This window comes from Papaver somniferum, unplaced genomic scaffold, assembly GCF_003573695.1.
Source record: "Papaver somniferum cultivar HN1 unplaced genomic scaffold, ASM357369v1 unplaced-scaffold_93, whole genome shotgun sequence".
Lineage (NCBI taxonomy): Eukaryota > Viridiplantae > Streptophyta > Magnoliopsida > Ranunculales > Papaveraceae > Papaver > Papaver somniferum.
In genome coordinates this window covers 606,859-622,479 of record NW_020652415.1, presented here as the reverse complement: position 1 = coordinate 622,479, position 15,621 = coordinate 606,859, and the positions used below count along the sequence as shown (strand labels likewise).

Sequence of the window (15,621 nt, the reverse complement as noted above, 5' to 3'; positions counted from 1 at the left end):
TTAGCTATTAACACCTGTCAAGAATTTGCTTATCATGGATTAAAACGCCTTGAATCTTTCATGAAGTCCGCCTTAATATACAAGCATCTTAGGGATTTGTTGTTTATCAAGTCTAACTGACAAAATTTCGTTTTGGTTTTCCTGTCAGTTTTTCTATACCTACTAAAATTTTGAATACCGCCACAACTGGAAACGAATGTAGTAGTGAGGAGTGGGATAAGGTAAGATAATATATCTAGAATGACATTGGGTCGAGAAAAGCCAGATAATTTTTTTTTTTTGATACTAAAAAAAAATTTATTAGTTAAGCTACAATGCAGCAGAAGTCATCTTTCACAAGTTTGGAGATGAATTCTGGAAAGTCTGACATATAATGAAAATTTACTTCCTCTTCTGTCGCCTTACGAGATAAAGAGTGAGCTACATTATTACCTAGTTTACGAATAGATTTGAAAAACCAAAATTTATTACTACTAATTTTAGATTTTACTCTTTCTATTATACTTGAATTGAACCAATGCACTTGAAAAGGCTGCTCCATCACTAGAATGACATTGGGTCGGGATAATATATCTAGAATGACAATGGGTCGAGAAAGGCCAGTTTTTGTTGGACAAGAGATTTCTGATGGTCTTTGGCTGAACCTAGCTTAAAAATGATAGCACGTACACTCGTTGAAACTACACTAAAGTCTAAAGATCTTCTTACTCATATCGACAAAGGGTCAAGATAATTTCATCACGACAAGTGATTTAAATTTCCCCATATTATGTCTCCCATTGGCTCATTAGTTACTGCTTGCTAATCATAATGGTCAATTGCAACTTTTGTTTTATTTTAAAAGTTCTAAGTAGTGGACCCTTGAGATTTTGTTACCGTTACACCAAACCACGCTCCCCTATACAATTTAAATATGGCAAAACATGTGACATTATATAACTCACTCTGTCATGCACCAAATTACAAAACCCTCGCAACGAATTTTCAAGTTTTATGCGCTCATTCAGAGAATCAAAGGTGGTTGGCCAAGTAAATATGAGTCTTGTTGGGGTTATTTAAAATCTTTGCAGAATCCATTTCCCACGTGTATACGGTAGTTGTAGACGCATAAAATTACTTCCTAACCTCGAGATACCTGTCCCACCGGACACTTGTCAAAATCCCAAAGGTCCAAATTTGCGATTCTTTCTAGATTGGGTGTATAAGACCAATCCGAATCTTAAAAGAAGACGTATTTTTCGAAGAAGAGGTAAATAAAACCCCCCCTCTTCCTCCCAACCAAAACTAGAGAGACAAACAACAAGGAACCTTCTTCCTCTGCTTCAGTTTCTCTATTATCACACTCCAACGACTCAGGTACCCCCTCTCTCTCCTTAATTCTGTAATGTAAGATTTTTCCCGATTACTTTTCAGTTCATCTAGTAGTGGATATGAGATTTCCGGCAGTTATCAGTTCCTCCATTCGTATCCTTACTTTTACATTCTCAAAACTATGTCTTGTTAGTTTCACAAGTGTTTCTATGTGGTTTTTGTAACTTTTAGAAGAAAACCCTTGCTTCAAAACAAGTTATTTTCATCTATCTCTCCGGTCACCGTCTCTAATTTATCGGCGGTAATTTTTCAAAAAAAAAAAAGAGAAGAAGAAAGAACTGTGCGACTGTATATGACCTGTAAAATGACTAACATACCCGTATAAGTTGAACTAAGTCAAGGGTATTGAAAAATACCATGGTACTGTATCTTATCTTTAACTAGCAACTAGGGTTTGAGTCCTCTAGAAGCGATAGATTTGAGATCTTGCTGTAGATTTTGGCGGAGATTTACATTTTGAATATTTTTATTCTATTTTTCAAGTAATATTTTTATTGTTTCTTTATCAACGGCTCTTGAGAAATGTGATGTCAGATTTTTCATTTAATGGGAGAGTGAAATAGTCAATAAAAAAAGAAAAAAATCCTTACTGATTGACCGTCTACTATTAATTAACCTTCTAATTATGGTTAAATTAATCAAATCAGGGGACTTAATTTGTTAACAAATGTGCTGCAATTAATGATAATTATGGTCGTATCTTTGAAAATGGGTGTTCCTAGATTCAAAATCTCATGGTTTCATGGCACTATAAAATTAATTTTTTTGTGAAATAATAATCACAATGAGTATTTGGTGTTTTTAGGAGGTGAAGAAGAATAAGGTAAGTGCTGAAAATGGTGGTGCAAGAACAGAAGAAACTTTCACAGTCATGGTGGTTTCATGGTCATAACAACAACCAAAAGACTTCTCCGTGGCTTCAATCAACTCTTTCTGGTAACATCTTTTTCCTTTACCCATCTATGCTTGCTTTTCTTTTTAAGACAAATTTAAAAGACATAATTTATATATATATAAAAAAAAAATAGTAACTTTAATGGCTCTTTTCGTTTCATGACCGTTAAGTGTTTATTAGCTTCTTTTTGTTGTGATTCATGACCGTTATATGTTAAATTGTTCTTTTGTTGTGGATTGTATCCTCATTAGGACCACTTGACAGTCATGCATTTTTAAACCCCTCTTTCAATTGGAGTAGTCCTTCAATACTAGTACATTAGAGTGTCGCGAGCCAATGTTTCAGTGGTTGCAAAAACATGACTCACTTTTTCGATGTTTCCTATTTCGCTCTGGTTCATGTCTTGCCAAATGTGTTAGAACATATTAGCAAGTGCCTTGGGTTTTCCAGCTACTGAGATAACAGCCAGGCTGAAATAGAACTGGTTACAAGAACAGGCTGAAACAAGTAAACTTGATTAAACCTACAGTAGAAACTTCATCTTTGATTGTCTCATGTATGCAACCGAAACCACTCCATAAGATCATTTCGGTGATTTTGATCAGTAGACCCACAACTCAAACTTCATGGGCATGACCCTATAATGTGGATTGTCTAGTAGTGTTAAAATTCAACTTGGTTTACTTTTACTTGTGCAGAACTGGATGAGAAGACAACGGCAATGCTGAAATTGATTGAAGAAGATGCAGATTCGTTTGCCCAACGAGCAGAAATGTACTACAAAAAGAGACCTGAGTTGATTAACATGGTTGAAGATTTCTACAGGACACACCGCTCCTTAGCTGAGCGATTCGATCTACTTAAGTCAGAACCCAAAAGCCGCTTGATTACCTCCTTAAGTGCACCTATCCCGTTTAAATACCAACCAAACAAGTCGCCACAAAACCAGGAGAAATGCTACGACAGCTATTCTGAAGATGCATTCGAGTCTGATATGTCTGCAGAGTCTGAAGTCGACGACCCAGAACAGGAGGAGATTGCCTTGGTCCATAAACGAAGCGAAGATCTTGAAGAAGATTTTGGGGAATCTGAAGTTGACGAGATTGAAGTCAACCAAGTTCACAAAGGTGAAGGAGTGCAAATTTTAAGTGTTGGTATTAGCGAAGAAGTTAAGAAACTGAAGGAAGAGATAGAGAAACTTAAAGAAGAGAATAAGATCCAACAGGAGCAACTGAAAGAGAAAGATGAAGAAAAGAGAGAAGTCATAAGACAACTTAGTTTGTCCATGGAGATTCTGCGAGACGATTTGAATCGAACTAAGAGTAAGGTTACAGAATCATCACTCAAGAAAAAGAATCCATTTGAATTCAATACATTCAAGGAACTGTTTTCAGGAAAGTTATTCAATGGGCTTTCAAAATCTAAAGTCACAACCATTGTAGCTCTCTAAGAACATGATTTTGGCGACAGGAAAGAGCGAAACTGTAATTTTAATAACATAGGTTATATGGAGATCTCATCATGGCAGGATAATGTAACAATTAGAAAAATCTTACTAGGAGTTTCATGGTTGTGTTTAAACTAGGTCTAGGGTTTAACTCATTTCTTTCAGGTATTCTTTATCAACTGGTTTATATTATGTAATAGTAAAATATATGTATGTAGATTCTGTTCTTGCTCCTTCTAATCTTTGACATCTATATTCTGAGCTTCTACAATGTTTCTGTTTTTTGCCATGGCATCGCAGTGTTTTCGTTACTATCCTAGCTGGATTTGATCCCAGAAGTGGATTCAGGATCCATTTCTGAAATGCTAGTGGGAGAGACCCACTAGCGCACTACTAAACAGTACATTATAAACAGACCCAGGCACCCAGCATCTCCATGAATCTAGGATAGAAGTTTCCAAGTAATGTCTTGAGATCAAAGAGGTGGTCTGCCAATTAAAGGGTCACATGACAAGACATAAAAATGAATCATTGAAACAGAGTGTAGTAGTAGTAGTGGTAGAGCTAAAGATTAGTTTAATGGAGATAAATAATACAGGAAAAATCAAAAAGAAGATTTTTAATATAATCTTAGGAACAATCAATGAGATACACATCACTCACCACTATATACTTACTTGAAGCACAACCCAATTAAGAGAAAACAAAAAAAACTCTACAAAATATGACAACAATAATCAATAATTGAAGCATGACCTAATAATAATAATAATTCTGAATTTCAATTCAAGAATACAAGAAGAAGAAGAAGAACCCAGGAAAAACTGAGAGGCCCAATCGTTATAGTAGAAGAAGAAGACATGGGAGCAATAGAAGGAGCAAACATAGGATCAGAAGAGTCCATCTCATCAGGATTTGGTGGACTTGGATTTGAAGGAATTGTAGGGAGGCCAGATGGAGAAAGGTCTGATGATGAAGTGCCAGGTGAAGGGAATAGAGGAGTTACATCTGGTGATAAACTTGGAGATGAAACTGGTGGTAGGTTTGGTAGTAATGCTGGTGATGCTGAAATAGTTGAAATCTTTTCTGAAGTTATTCTGGTGGATAGTGTAGGTGATATAATCATCATGAATGTAATCAAGAGTTTAATGAGTAATGAAAAGGAACCCATAATTGTGTATTGATGATGAATGATATGATAACTTCTCTCACTCTCTGGGAGAGTGTGTAATAAATATGTCTGAGAGAATGAATTTTGAGGGAATGAATGAATGAATCTGTGTCTACTTGTTGATGAGATTTGGTAAAAGGGGGAGGAAGGGGTATTTGGTAGGGATCAGTGCTAAGTTGTAAATTGATTATTATTGGGGTAAAAGATAAGAGAATACAGCAAATCATGTTTTGCAGTTTAGCTAACAGACAAGATCACTATTAAGTTTTTTTTTCCTCACATGATACAACTGGCTATTTTGGTCTTGGTTAGGTAACACAATAAAAAAAAAATTGATTCATAAAGTTCTGCTTTTCATCTTAGGGTCTTATTAAGCACTTTTTTACTGGGGCTTAGTAAGAAATATTTGCAGAATTCCTATTTCTCTTGCAAATTACTTCAGATTCATTGGTGCAGAGGATACAACTTACACTATGTTTGTTTACTCCTGATTCATCTGAGTCGTCTGGATCTGAGTCATCTGGATCTGAGTGAAATCACCTGACTCATCTGGATCTGACTCGATATGTTTGTTTTGAGTCAGATCTGACTCATCTGACTCAAAAAAAATATGATTAGACTGAAACTCATAAGTACCACTTTCTTAACAACCTTTTGGGGGTTTGGTATTTCTTGTTTCTTCGAATACTAAAGGAAAAGAGACTTTATTGCTCTAAGTACACAGAAAATGACGTTGCTGTCCCCGCGCAAGTCACGGGGTGAATCAAGTAAACGACGTTAAAGACACACGTTATTCAGGGACCAGTTTGGTTGGTAGAGGCTTGAAATTTGTATGCCCGAACAGTGTCAAAATTTTGTTGTAATTTCCATCGGACGTTTGGAAAATAATTTCACTAAGACAGACTAGCAGCGCGATGAGTTTCCTTTGGAGGAAGTAAGAATCTACAAAAACAATTAAGGAACTTCACACCAACAACACAAAACAAAAGGACAAGATGTGTTGGAACCTAGAGTGATGGGGTTGTTAAAAATTATATATGTAGGAAAAGATTAGGTGGTTGAGATTCATTCAGGAGTGACATGTATTTGTCGCTTCTTCACGTGCATGATACTATTGCAGACAAATTCCATTTTCAAATCAAACACAGCATGAGAAAATAGACATTTTATTCCTTAGACTTTTATGAACAAACCATAATATTTTTCTATGTAATTCCATTGATTCTCTTAACCCAGGCAAAGAAAGCAAAACCCTAGTATCCTAACTTATATTCAGAGGAACAGAAAAGGTGAGAGATCTATTCTTGTAAAAACACTAAGTTATGTCACACTGCAGTGACAAAGGATAGTACCTCTCCAGTGTCCTTACTCTTTTACAGCCTCAATTTACATAATAAGTTCGAGAGATGCAAGGAAAAAGGATATAATGTAGATGGAAAATGAAAACATGGAAAAACTAATACAGATCAACAGGGTTACAAGTATTACATAAATTACACAGAGATTGGCCAGATTCGGACTAGGGCACTGACAGTGTATTGTAATTTGAAATAAAATGACTCACCGCAGTATGAGGAAGGGTCATTTCTCAAACGTTAATCGATCTTCATGATAACCGCTAGGCTTTTACAGTTATTGTAAAGTACTCTGAATTTCATTTGCAACGTGGAAGTCGTTGTAGTTCCAAGCCCACAATAAAAGCAGCATCCGCAACACCAGGAATGCCCGAAGTTTTAAGAATGGAAACAATGGTTTCAACTTTAGTAATATCTGATACCGATATTGATAATATCATTGCTTGTGACATATACTGCCTACAGGAATACCCTACAGCATGCAGCATTCGCTTTAATAGTAAGCTTGATGCCACTCGGCTCCAAGATTCTAGGACTGCGACAACCTTGGGGAGGTTCGTCAACAACCCAATTGTGGCTTCCCTTGGTGCTGCCTTGAGTAATAAAATCACACATTCGGATGCTAAATCTGCAACCCGTGCTTCATCTGAGCTACTCAGTTCCAATAAGACGCCAACGTTGCTACCAAAATCGGGTATATCTTTAATGTAATTTTGTTGATTGATTACCCTTGTATCAGAAGAACCATCACTTAAGAGAGCTGGTTCCTTGGGATAAGGAACTCCTTTGAGGGCTCCCATGACGCGCAGAAGAAAAGCCTTGCAAAGTGCAAGAGTTGGTTCGAGAAAATCCTCCATCTCCTTTGCATTCACAAACTCAAGCAGATTACCAATCTTTCTCACCACTCGCAGATGAGAGAGAATCTTAGTATCCAGCTCAGGAGCAGATGCTAGAGCCAAACAGAGCTTAACATTGTTCACATTTGCACTAGAGAGGTCACCATGGAGAAACTCAAAGCACTGGGAAACTGTTTTCGAGTGGAGAATATCTGAAATTTTTATGTAATTGAACTCAATCAGCATAACCAAGAGCTTCTGAGCATACATAGGGATGGGTTCTTCATCCTCGATCAACGTCGGGTAGAGAGGAAGGAAATGACCATTTGCTATCAACTTCAGATTCTCTGCTTGCTTCTCATCTTCAAATGGTTCGTTCAAGAAAACTACCATCACATCAAACAAAAGTTTCAGGCATAAGAATCTAGCATCTCCGTCTTTATTGCCCTTGTATAGCATGGCAAGACTTGGGAGAACCTGACTGATAAAAATGTCAGGGTTTGCAACAATGAAGGACAATTCATCTGTTATAGACTCCAAAATCCTCAGAAGCGTTATCTGGAAATCATCTCTTCCCTGAAATCAATGAGTGAGATCATATGTGAGCTTGAGTACAAAACATCTGAAGTACCCTGTAATCGAATATGGCCAAAACATCTTAGCAATGTAACATTGGCCTCGATATAAACAAGAAACATTCAGCAGCCTTAAAAGCTGATGGGTACTAAAATGATATAGCTAAGCAGTTCACAGAGGATTGATCAGCAAACTGAACCACAAGTGGTTTCTGCTGGTCAGGAATGAAATTCGATATAAATATTCTCATGTGTCATAATGTTTTTTGCATGGAAGCTATAACAAAAGAAAAAGGAGGGTACATGATAGTTTCATACCTGGAAAGGTGACTCCACAAGCTTGATGAGATTCGGCACTTGCTGCAAGACCTGAGGGTTCATCACTCTCTGCTTGAATGAGGAGCTACCAAGAAGATGGAGAATTACAGCAAAGAAATTAGTGATTGTTTTCGCAGTTGCCCGGCCACCCAAAGAAGAGATCTGGCCAAGGCGTCTCCCGCCCATGATTTCCCGCACATCATTAGTTATAGTCTTCAACAATCCCGGCACAGTATTGGTCACAAGCCCAACAAAGGCATCCAAGCACCGCTGTACATATTCGTCCTTCTCTTTACCCAATCTATCAACTGCTGACAACAGTTTTGCATTCCAGAAGAAATGGGGTAGCCATTTTTGGTCATTGTTACAAAGAAGGGCTATTGAAACGAGCGTCTTTCCTCGCAGAACTTCAGTTCCTTGCTCAAGGAGAGAAAGAAGGCTTTGTATCAGATGCTTCTCCTCCACGAGATGAAGCTGTCGGTTCATATTTGTGTGAATGGCCATGATTAAAAGGTTCAGACCAATCTGCTGTTCACGAGGGTTCCCTTTGATGAGAGCAGTTGCAGTGTCTTTGAATGAGAGCTTATCCATTACAGATTGTATGCTAGGGGGGTTCGAGCGAACCAAGCGTACCAAGCATGAACCAGCAGTGAGCCTCGTACTCTCTTGTTTTCCCACAGCCTTAAATATGTGGGAAAGTTTTCTAATCACATCCTGGCTATTGAATCGAGCTGCCCATTCCCCTCCTTGACTACAAATATTTTCAATTGTTCTTAAAGCATAAAGTTGAGTTAAATCATCTTCTCCGGGCTGTAAAACTGAAGACACCAATGCAATAACTGGACCAGGAACCTGTAAAAAGACAAGAAGATGTTATTTCGAGAACAAAAAAAGAAACTTAAGCTAATGAGTTTAGAGTAGTAAAATATACTTTATGAAACATTTCACCAATGAATTGCAACACTTAGTTCAATAAATTAAAATGCCCTATTAGAAATGGCTATAGTGATTGATAGATGGCTGAAAATCTTTGAAGTTTCCAAACTTGGACTCGTGAAGTAGAGGACATAGTCTCAGGAAGGGGAAGTTTACCTGCCAACCAGACGCAGATCGGGTATCCTTTGATGGAGACTCTGGAGGATTACTTTCTCTATCATGCTCACTCTGAGTGGATATGTAGAAAAGCAGTTCTCCCAAAGCAGCTCTCCCAAAGCAGCCATAGAAAACCTTCTTACTTTATCTTGTTTATCCCGTAGACCATCTGTCAGTGCTCCTAAAATGCCAGAATTTGATAAATCATCTTCAATGAAAGTTGAATGACGAATCAATAAGCCAATCAATGAAGCAAGCTGGACACGCAGTGTGGAAGCCTTCGATAATCGAAACATTTTGACCAGAACTGGCATGATTTGACCATTAGATACGATATTGGCAGCATCTGCATTTCCACTTAACATTTCAAGGTATCTTATCACGTTTTGCTTCTCTGAAATAGGAGTATTCCCATTCAAAACAGATAGTATACGATGGTTGAGCTTTTCAAGATGCTCTTTAGGCATCTTTATAAAGTCAGATACCGGCACTGCATCAAAAGGAAGCGATGGTATAGCCTGTGATGCCTTGTCACCTTTTCTGCTGGGCATAACAGGTCTTACCGAGAGATCAGATGCATGCCAATGTACATCAGAAAGACCTTTAGATGACTTTGAAGAGTCTGCATTAGGGCCACTATCCAAACCCGCTTTTAGCATCTTCCCTTTTCTCGGGTGACCAACACTAGGTGGTGTAGCAGCCACATCAAACTGTGGGGTACAAGATTCCTGTCCAGTTTCTTGTGAGTCGTCACAAATAATCATATCAGTGTCAGATGGGGAATCTGATTGGTTTGTATTATGATCGGATTCCACTCTTCTGTCATTATCTTGAGTTTGGATCGGCAGTGTTTCATCGGTGGTAGAAGTTGAATCAGACCCATCGGCTTCATCAGTTGCTTCATCATTTGCTTCATCCTCGACATTCTCACTAAAATCAAGTTCCATATCATTATTCTCCATTTTCACCTCAGCATCATTTTCAGAATTCTTGGCCATGGGTCTCCTGTAGTTCTCTTTATCATTTTCCTTCTGCAAATTCGTTTTTGCAATCCTTGAGAGTCTTAAAAGATTCACTGCTCTTGGAGCAATTGAAAATTCTTTTTTCTTCTCCACAACGGCCCTACCAAAAGCCTTTGTCACCATTTTCTTGCCACTTGGCGTATTCTTAGCTGGTGACTCAAACCCTCTCGCTCCTGAAATAGAATTCTCATCCTGTTTAGGAACGCCTTTTGAGTCTCTTTCCCGAGTTTTTGGGGGTGTCTTGCTTTGGAGTGGCTTGTCACCATTACGTTCTGAAAGACATGGTTTAGCATACTGTTCAATCATGTCAAGGAAAGCAGGCTCTGGAGGTAGAGCCACAACATTGAATTTTGTTATCCAAAAGTCATGCAAACACAGATCAGACCACGTTATTCTTTCAGCTGGATCCTTTATCAGAAGACAGTTAATCAAACTCGCAAACGAGCGGCTTGGGTTGCCAGGAAGAGGAGGATATGGATCAGATAATATTGCTTTTACAAGCCTAGTGAACTCTTTTTCAACAAAGGGAGGTCTACCCGCATAGCACTCATAAAGTACACAACCAAGGGCCCAAAAATCAGAAGCATATGAATGCACTCCTCCATCCTGAAACAACTCGGGTGCCATATAACACGGTGTTCCACGTTTCGCTTGTGGTAGCTAACAAAACAACAATTCATTTAAAGATTAAGAGAGTGTCTTGATGAACTAATCATGCATGTTAAAAACGGTAAACATCAAATGATGGGGACTAACCTGGGAAGATGGAGTTTTGGATATATCTATTAGTCTTCTGGCCAATTCAAAATCACAGAGCTGCAATTACCAATGAGAAAGTGAAAATTAGAATAAGAGTTTTTCAGAGGGAAAATGTACGTATATACCCTCTTTTTAAGAACAGAAAAATAAGGGAAAAGCAAACTACCTTTGTGCGCCCGTTCTCATCAAGTAAGATATTAGACGGCTTCAAGTCACAATAAATGATCCCATTTGAATGCAAGTACCTAAACAGCAGTGGCAGTCTTCAGATATCAGCTCCCAGATAAACACTATGTACCAAAACCTTAGAAATATCAAACAATTTGCTAAATATATGAGCTTGAAGCATAACTTACTGCAACGCCTTTAGTAGGTCACGACCGAAGTCATGTATTGAATCTTCAGGAAGCTGAGAATCCTGCAAATCCAGTTTGTGAACTTTTAATTATGAACATATGGACCATACCTTAGAAGATCCTGCAAATCGTTTATTCAGGCCAGCACTGTATACTAAAGATTTCATGGCTTATATTGAATAAATATTAATTTTGTGACAACGCATGAAAAGCTAATATGTCCTAAACTAGTTTGAGAAGTCTGGTAAGTAAATTTTAACAAAGCTCTAACATAGTATTTCAGTATTTGAGCAATATTAAGAGAATCTAGTGGAGATATAAAATGCACTGAAGCAGCACCAAAGAAATATTGTATGATACCTGACGTAACAAAGTCATGAGATCCCCACCAACACAATACTCTAAGACCAACCACAAGTGTGCTGAAGTCTCGTACCTAAAAGGTAGATTTGCTAAGAAATTAGATGCTGGCAAATATACACTCTAACCATCTCAAAAGATTGTACCTAAAAATGAAATGAGAAATACATAACAACCTCAAAGATAAGCGGTAAATTTTAGTCTAAATTGCTAACATTTAAACGTTCAGATACTTCATAGTGCAACATATATTTAAAGCACCTTGACCAATCAAGCTGCCTACTTATGTACCAAAAGAATAACCAATAACCTGGGCTTGCTTACCATGAATAAAATTTGAGTACATTTGGATTATTTAAAGAGTGAACAATCCTTACCTGCATAGAAAATAGGAATTCATCAGCATACAACATAAGCAACAAAAGGTAGAACTGGGAAGTATTTCCTCATTCCATATATATGACATATATCACTTGGCAAGACAGTAACAACTGTGTAAGACAAATTAGCACATGACCTTGGAATAATTCTAGAACAATATAAAACAAAACAAGGATATGAACAGAATATAACATTTAATCTATATCAAAATGGAATGCCTTGGCCAGAGATGAGCCTGCTTAGTTGTTGGTCCAATTTGATACTCTTATCTATACATCGTCCTCTTTCACAAATACTACAAATGGTGGATTCACAAATCAAAGGATGCCTAACTCGCCCGCCGACTTCTAAACTTCCCCTTATCATTGGTTATATAAGTTCTACAGCTCCACCAGCAGTTTCCCCAATCACAGTAAAGAACAAGTCTCCACCAACATTAAAAAATAGGGTTTACATTTTTCCTAAACCCTTAACAAGTGAACTTCAGATCTAGTTACAAGGAAAGTTCAAATTACATGGTGACCAAAGAAATTAAGCCAACAAGAACGAAAATCCCTAGTTACTTACTTCTTGGAGGAGTTTACTCTTATGAGATTTATCGACACTTTTAACAGCAAAATACTCGATCGTTTTCTTCTTTCTCGCTTTATAAACAGTCTACAACAACAGCATCAGAAATAAATTTTATTTTATTTTATGAATAACTCAAAATCAAATAAAAATCTGAAAACATAACCAAGAATCAGTAACTCAAATAGATGAATAAAAAACCCTAAATCGAAGTAAAGTTAGGTTATTTACAGAATATTTTCCTCGACCAATTGCTTCATAGACGTGATACTGGTTCATCTTTGAAACCTTAGACTAGAAAAATCGTGGATTAGAAATTAGAGAGAGAAAGAGAGACTGGGGGGCGGAGACTAGAATTGAGGATTCTTTTCAGTGAATAGGCGGGAAAAAGGGGGGAGTAGAAATTAAAATCTTTTCTCAACACGAACCTCCGTTAAATTTTAAACTGCCGTTTTGTACTAGAAGTCAAAATAGCCGTTCAAATTTTATAATTTCATTATCGCGCAACGGTGGGTCTCACCTCGTGGGACCCGCATAGCAAGGTACACTCTAGAATTCGAAACTTTTACCACCGGTTTCATTAGACCCATTATCCTTTCACCATCGTGTTGTTATGCACCTGGGGCATTAATCGCCGAATAGCATTTCTAAACTCTGACGTGTTAAGTGTTCGGCAATCAACAAGTCCAGACCTACCGAAGTTTTCACTTCTATTTCTTCCGAGAGGGAAGCGAATGGATAATGCGATGCGTGTTTGGCATCGAGATAGGTGTGAGCATAAATGGGATCGGCCACTTGTGTTTGTACGTGCAATATTAGGTGGAAGAGTGGAAGTCAAATCTAGACTTACTGTTTGGCAATCGGATGAACGGAAGTGCCACACCCATTGAACATATATCCCGTAAAAAATTCTAATAGGAATTTGACGGTTTGGGAAAGCCCTCTAACATTGGGATTTGTAATGGGTGGAAATGGGGCCAACAACATTATTTCAGTTGGGATTTTCATTGGGATATCTCGTGGGTAAACCTAGCATTTTCCTTGAATAAATAGGTGGTTTCCATTTTAAATTAGTTCAATGGAATGTGAATATGATTAATTTTGTTGTAAAAACTAATTAGAATAACTCTTAACTTGCTTTTACGACTACCTAAAAAAGAACTACAATTATAGGTTATGAGCCAACTAGAGGACATAGCAATTAGGGTGAACCAAAACTCAGTGTCATGGCTAGTCTTAGGAGATCTAAATGTAATCTTCAATAGTGAAGAAAAGGTTGGAGGATTACCATTTGATAAAAAAGAATTAGAACTTATCCTTAGTTTAGTCCATAGAAAAGGTTTAGAAGATTTAGGTTTCTCTGGAAACATATTTACTTGGAGTAACAAAAGGGAAAGAAACCCCAATATAAAACATAGACTAGATAAGGCATTGCTAATGCTGAATGGAATCTTGAATTTACTAAGTTTGTGCTTAATAACATGGTAGAAATACGATCGGATCACAGTCCAATATGTCTATTTATAGATCAATCTTTTATGGATCAGCTTCCCCTATTCAAGTTTTATGATACTTGGCTCAAAGATCCCTCCAGTCTTGAGGTGATCAGAAAAACTTGGAATGAGGATGGAATTTTTCATGTTATCTCCATAATAAACAACTTAGATATACTAGGGACAAAACTTAAGTTATTGGGGAAAAAATGTATTTGGAAAGCCAACTAAAATGATAAAAAGTATTTTGAAACATTATCAGCAAAACCAACAAACGAGTGAAATACGAGTTTGATGAACTCCAGACTACTATAATTTAAAAAACTTTACGATGCTCAAGAACCGATAGCTAAACAACAATCTAGAAACAACGTTATAGCTCTATGTGTAAGAAGAAAAAAATCATGTAACAACGCTAAAAAGGCGGAAAAGAAATAATATAGACTGCATACAAGACACGAATGATAATACATCTAAAAACATAAATGAAATAGAGCAGGTTTTAACATGACATTTCTCAAACCTTTTTACTCAACCCCCGACAGTGGAAAGCAATGAAATGTTCTCTCATATAACTTCTTCTATCACTCAATAACAGATGTAGCACTAACCTTTGAAAAGGCGAGGGTACTCAAATATACCACAAGATAAAACTTTTCCTACCTATAAGTACTTTCTCCGAAAGTTATTGTCTATGGACTGAGTCGAGACAAAACAACTAATCGGTTCACACTTCGTGTGATCGTCTATGGATACGAGATCGAGACAATACAACAACGAAGTATGTTTACTTGATATAAAGGTTCGGACTTAACCAAACACAATAGGATTAATCATCAAGTAAATAAGAATTAACGTTTGTGTAATTTACTTTAATTATAATAAAACAATTATAATGCGGAAATATAAAGTACATGACACAGAAAGATTTTGTTAACGAGGAAACCGCAAATGCAGAAAAACCCCGGGACCTTGTCCAAAATTGAATACTCTCAGGATTAAGCCGCTACACAAAATTACACCTAACTTCGTATAGTTAAGACCAAGCAACTAAACCTATAGTTCACCTAGTTCCGTCTGTATTCCCACGCCTCCAACTCATAAATAAGTCACGTACTTGGAACAATTCCTTTTATTCGTATTCCAAACAGTAAAGGAACAACAAATTTGTTTGGTATCAACTCTATTCAACAAATATCATTAACCTCAAGTGGAAGGATGATTGTTGTCGTTGTAGCTCCTTGCTTCTTCACATCTTCAAGTCTTCGCAATACTTGTAATGTCTCATATCCTAATACTTTCAATCTAACCTATACGAAGTTGACTCTAGTACATAATCAAGCGATTCTTAACATGAGTTTTGATTCACTAAAATATGATAACCAAACTTGACATACCAACGCTTGGCGGGTTCAACCGAGCAATGCTCTAACAATCTCCCCCTTTGTCAATTTTAGTGACAAAACTCTTACATCATATGGATAAACAAATTACAAAAATTCATTACACGTACGCTTGATTCCCGAATCCAACAACACAGTAAACTGCTTACATTCAATCCTTGAAAATGTCGTTGTTGATATTATAATAACAAAGCTACTACCCCCCCCCCCCCCCACC

The 15,621-nt window shown here is 37.2% G+C and overlaps 1 protein-coding gene and 1 pseudogene across 1 annotated transcript; one reads left to right on the top strand and one right to left on the bottom strand.

Annotated features, from left to right (window-relative positions):
- Window positions 1-1,039: 1,039 nt before the first annotated feature.
- Window positions 1,040-3,958, top strand: LOC113346132 (protein NETWORKED 3A-like). The gene is made up of 3 exons (XM_026589725.1): window positions 1,040-1,356; window positions 2,177-2,307; window positions 2,965-3,958. The coding sequence occupies exons 2-3, from the start codon at window positions 2,208-2,210 to the stop codon at window positions 3,714-3,716; spliced, it is 852 nt and encodes a 283-aa protein (XP_026445510.1). The 5' UTR covers window positions 1,040-1,356; window positions 2,177-2,207; the 3' UTR covers window positions 3,717-3,958.
- A 2,170-nt stretch (window positions 3,959-6,128) lies between these two features.
- LOC113346104 lies at window positions 6,129-12,877 on the bottom strand (annotated as a pseudogene).
- Between the last annotated feature and the right edge of the window lie 2,744 nt (window positions 12,878-15,621).

Coding starts and splice junctions, on each gene's coding strand:
- LOC113346132 (XM_026589725.1), top strand. CDS start 2,208: ATGGTGGTGCAAGAACAGAAGAAACTTTCACAGTCATGGTGGTTTCAT. Junction 2,308..2,964: donor GCTTCAATCAACTCTTTCTG/GTAACATCTTTT, acceptor TTACTTGTGCAG/AACTGGATGAGAAGACAACG.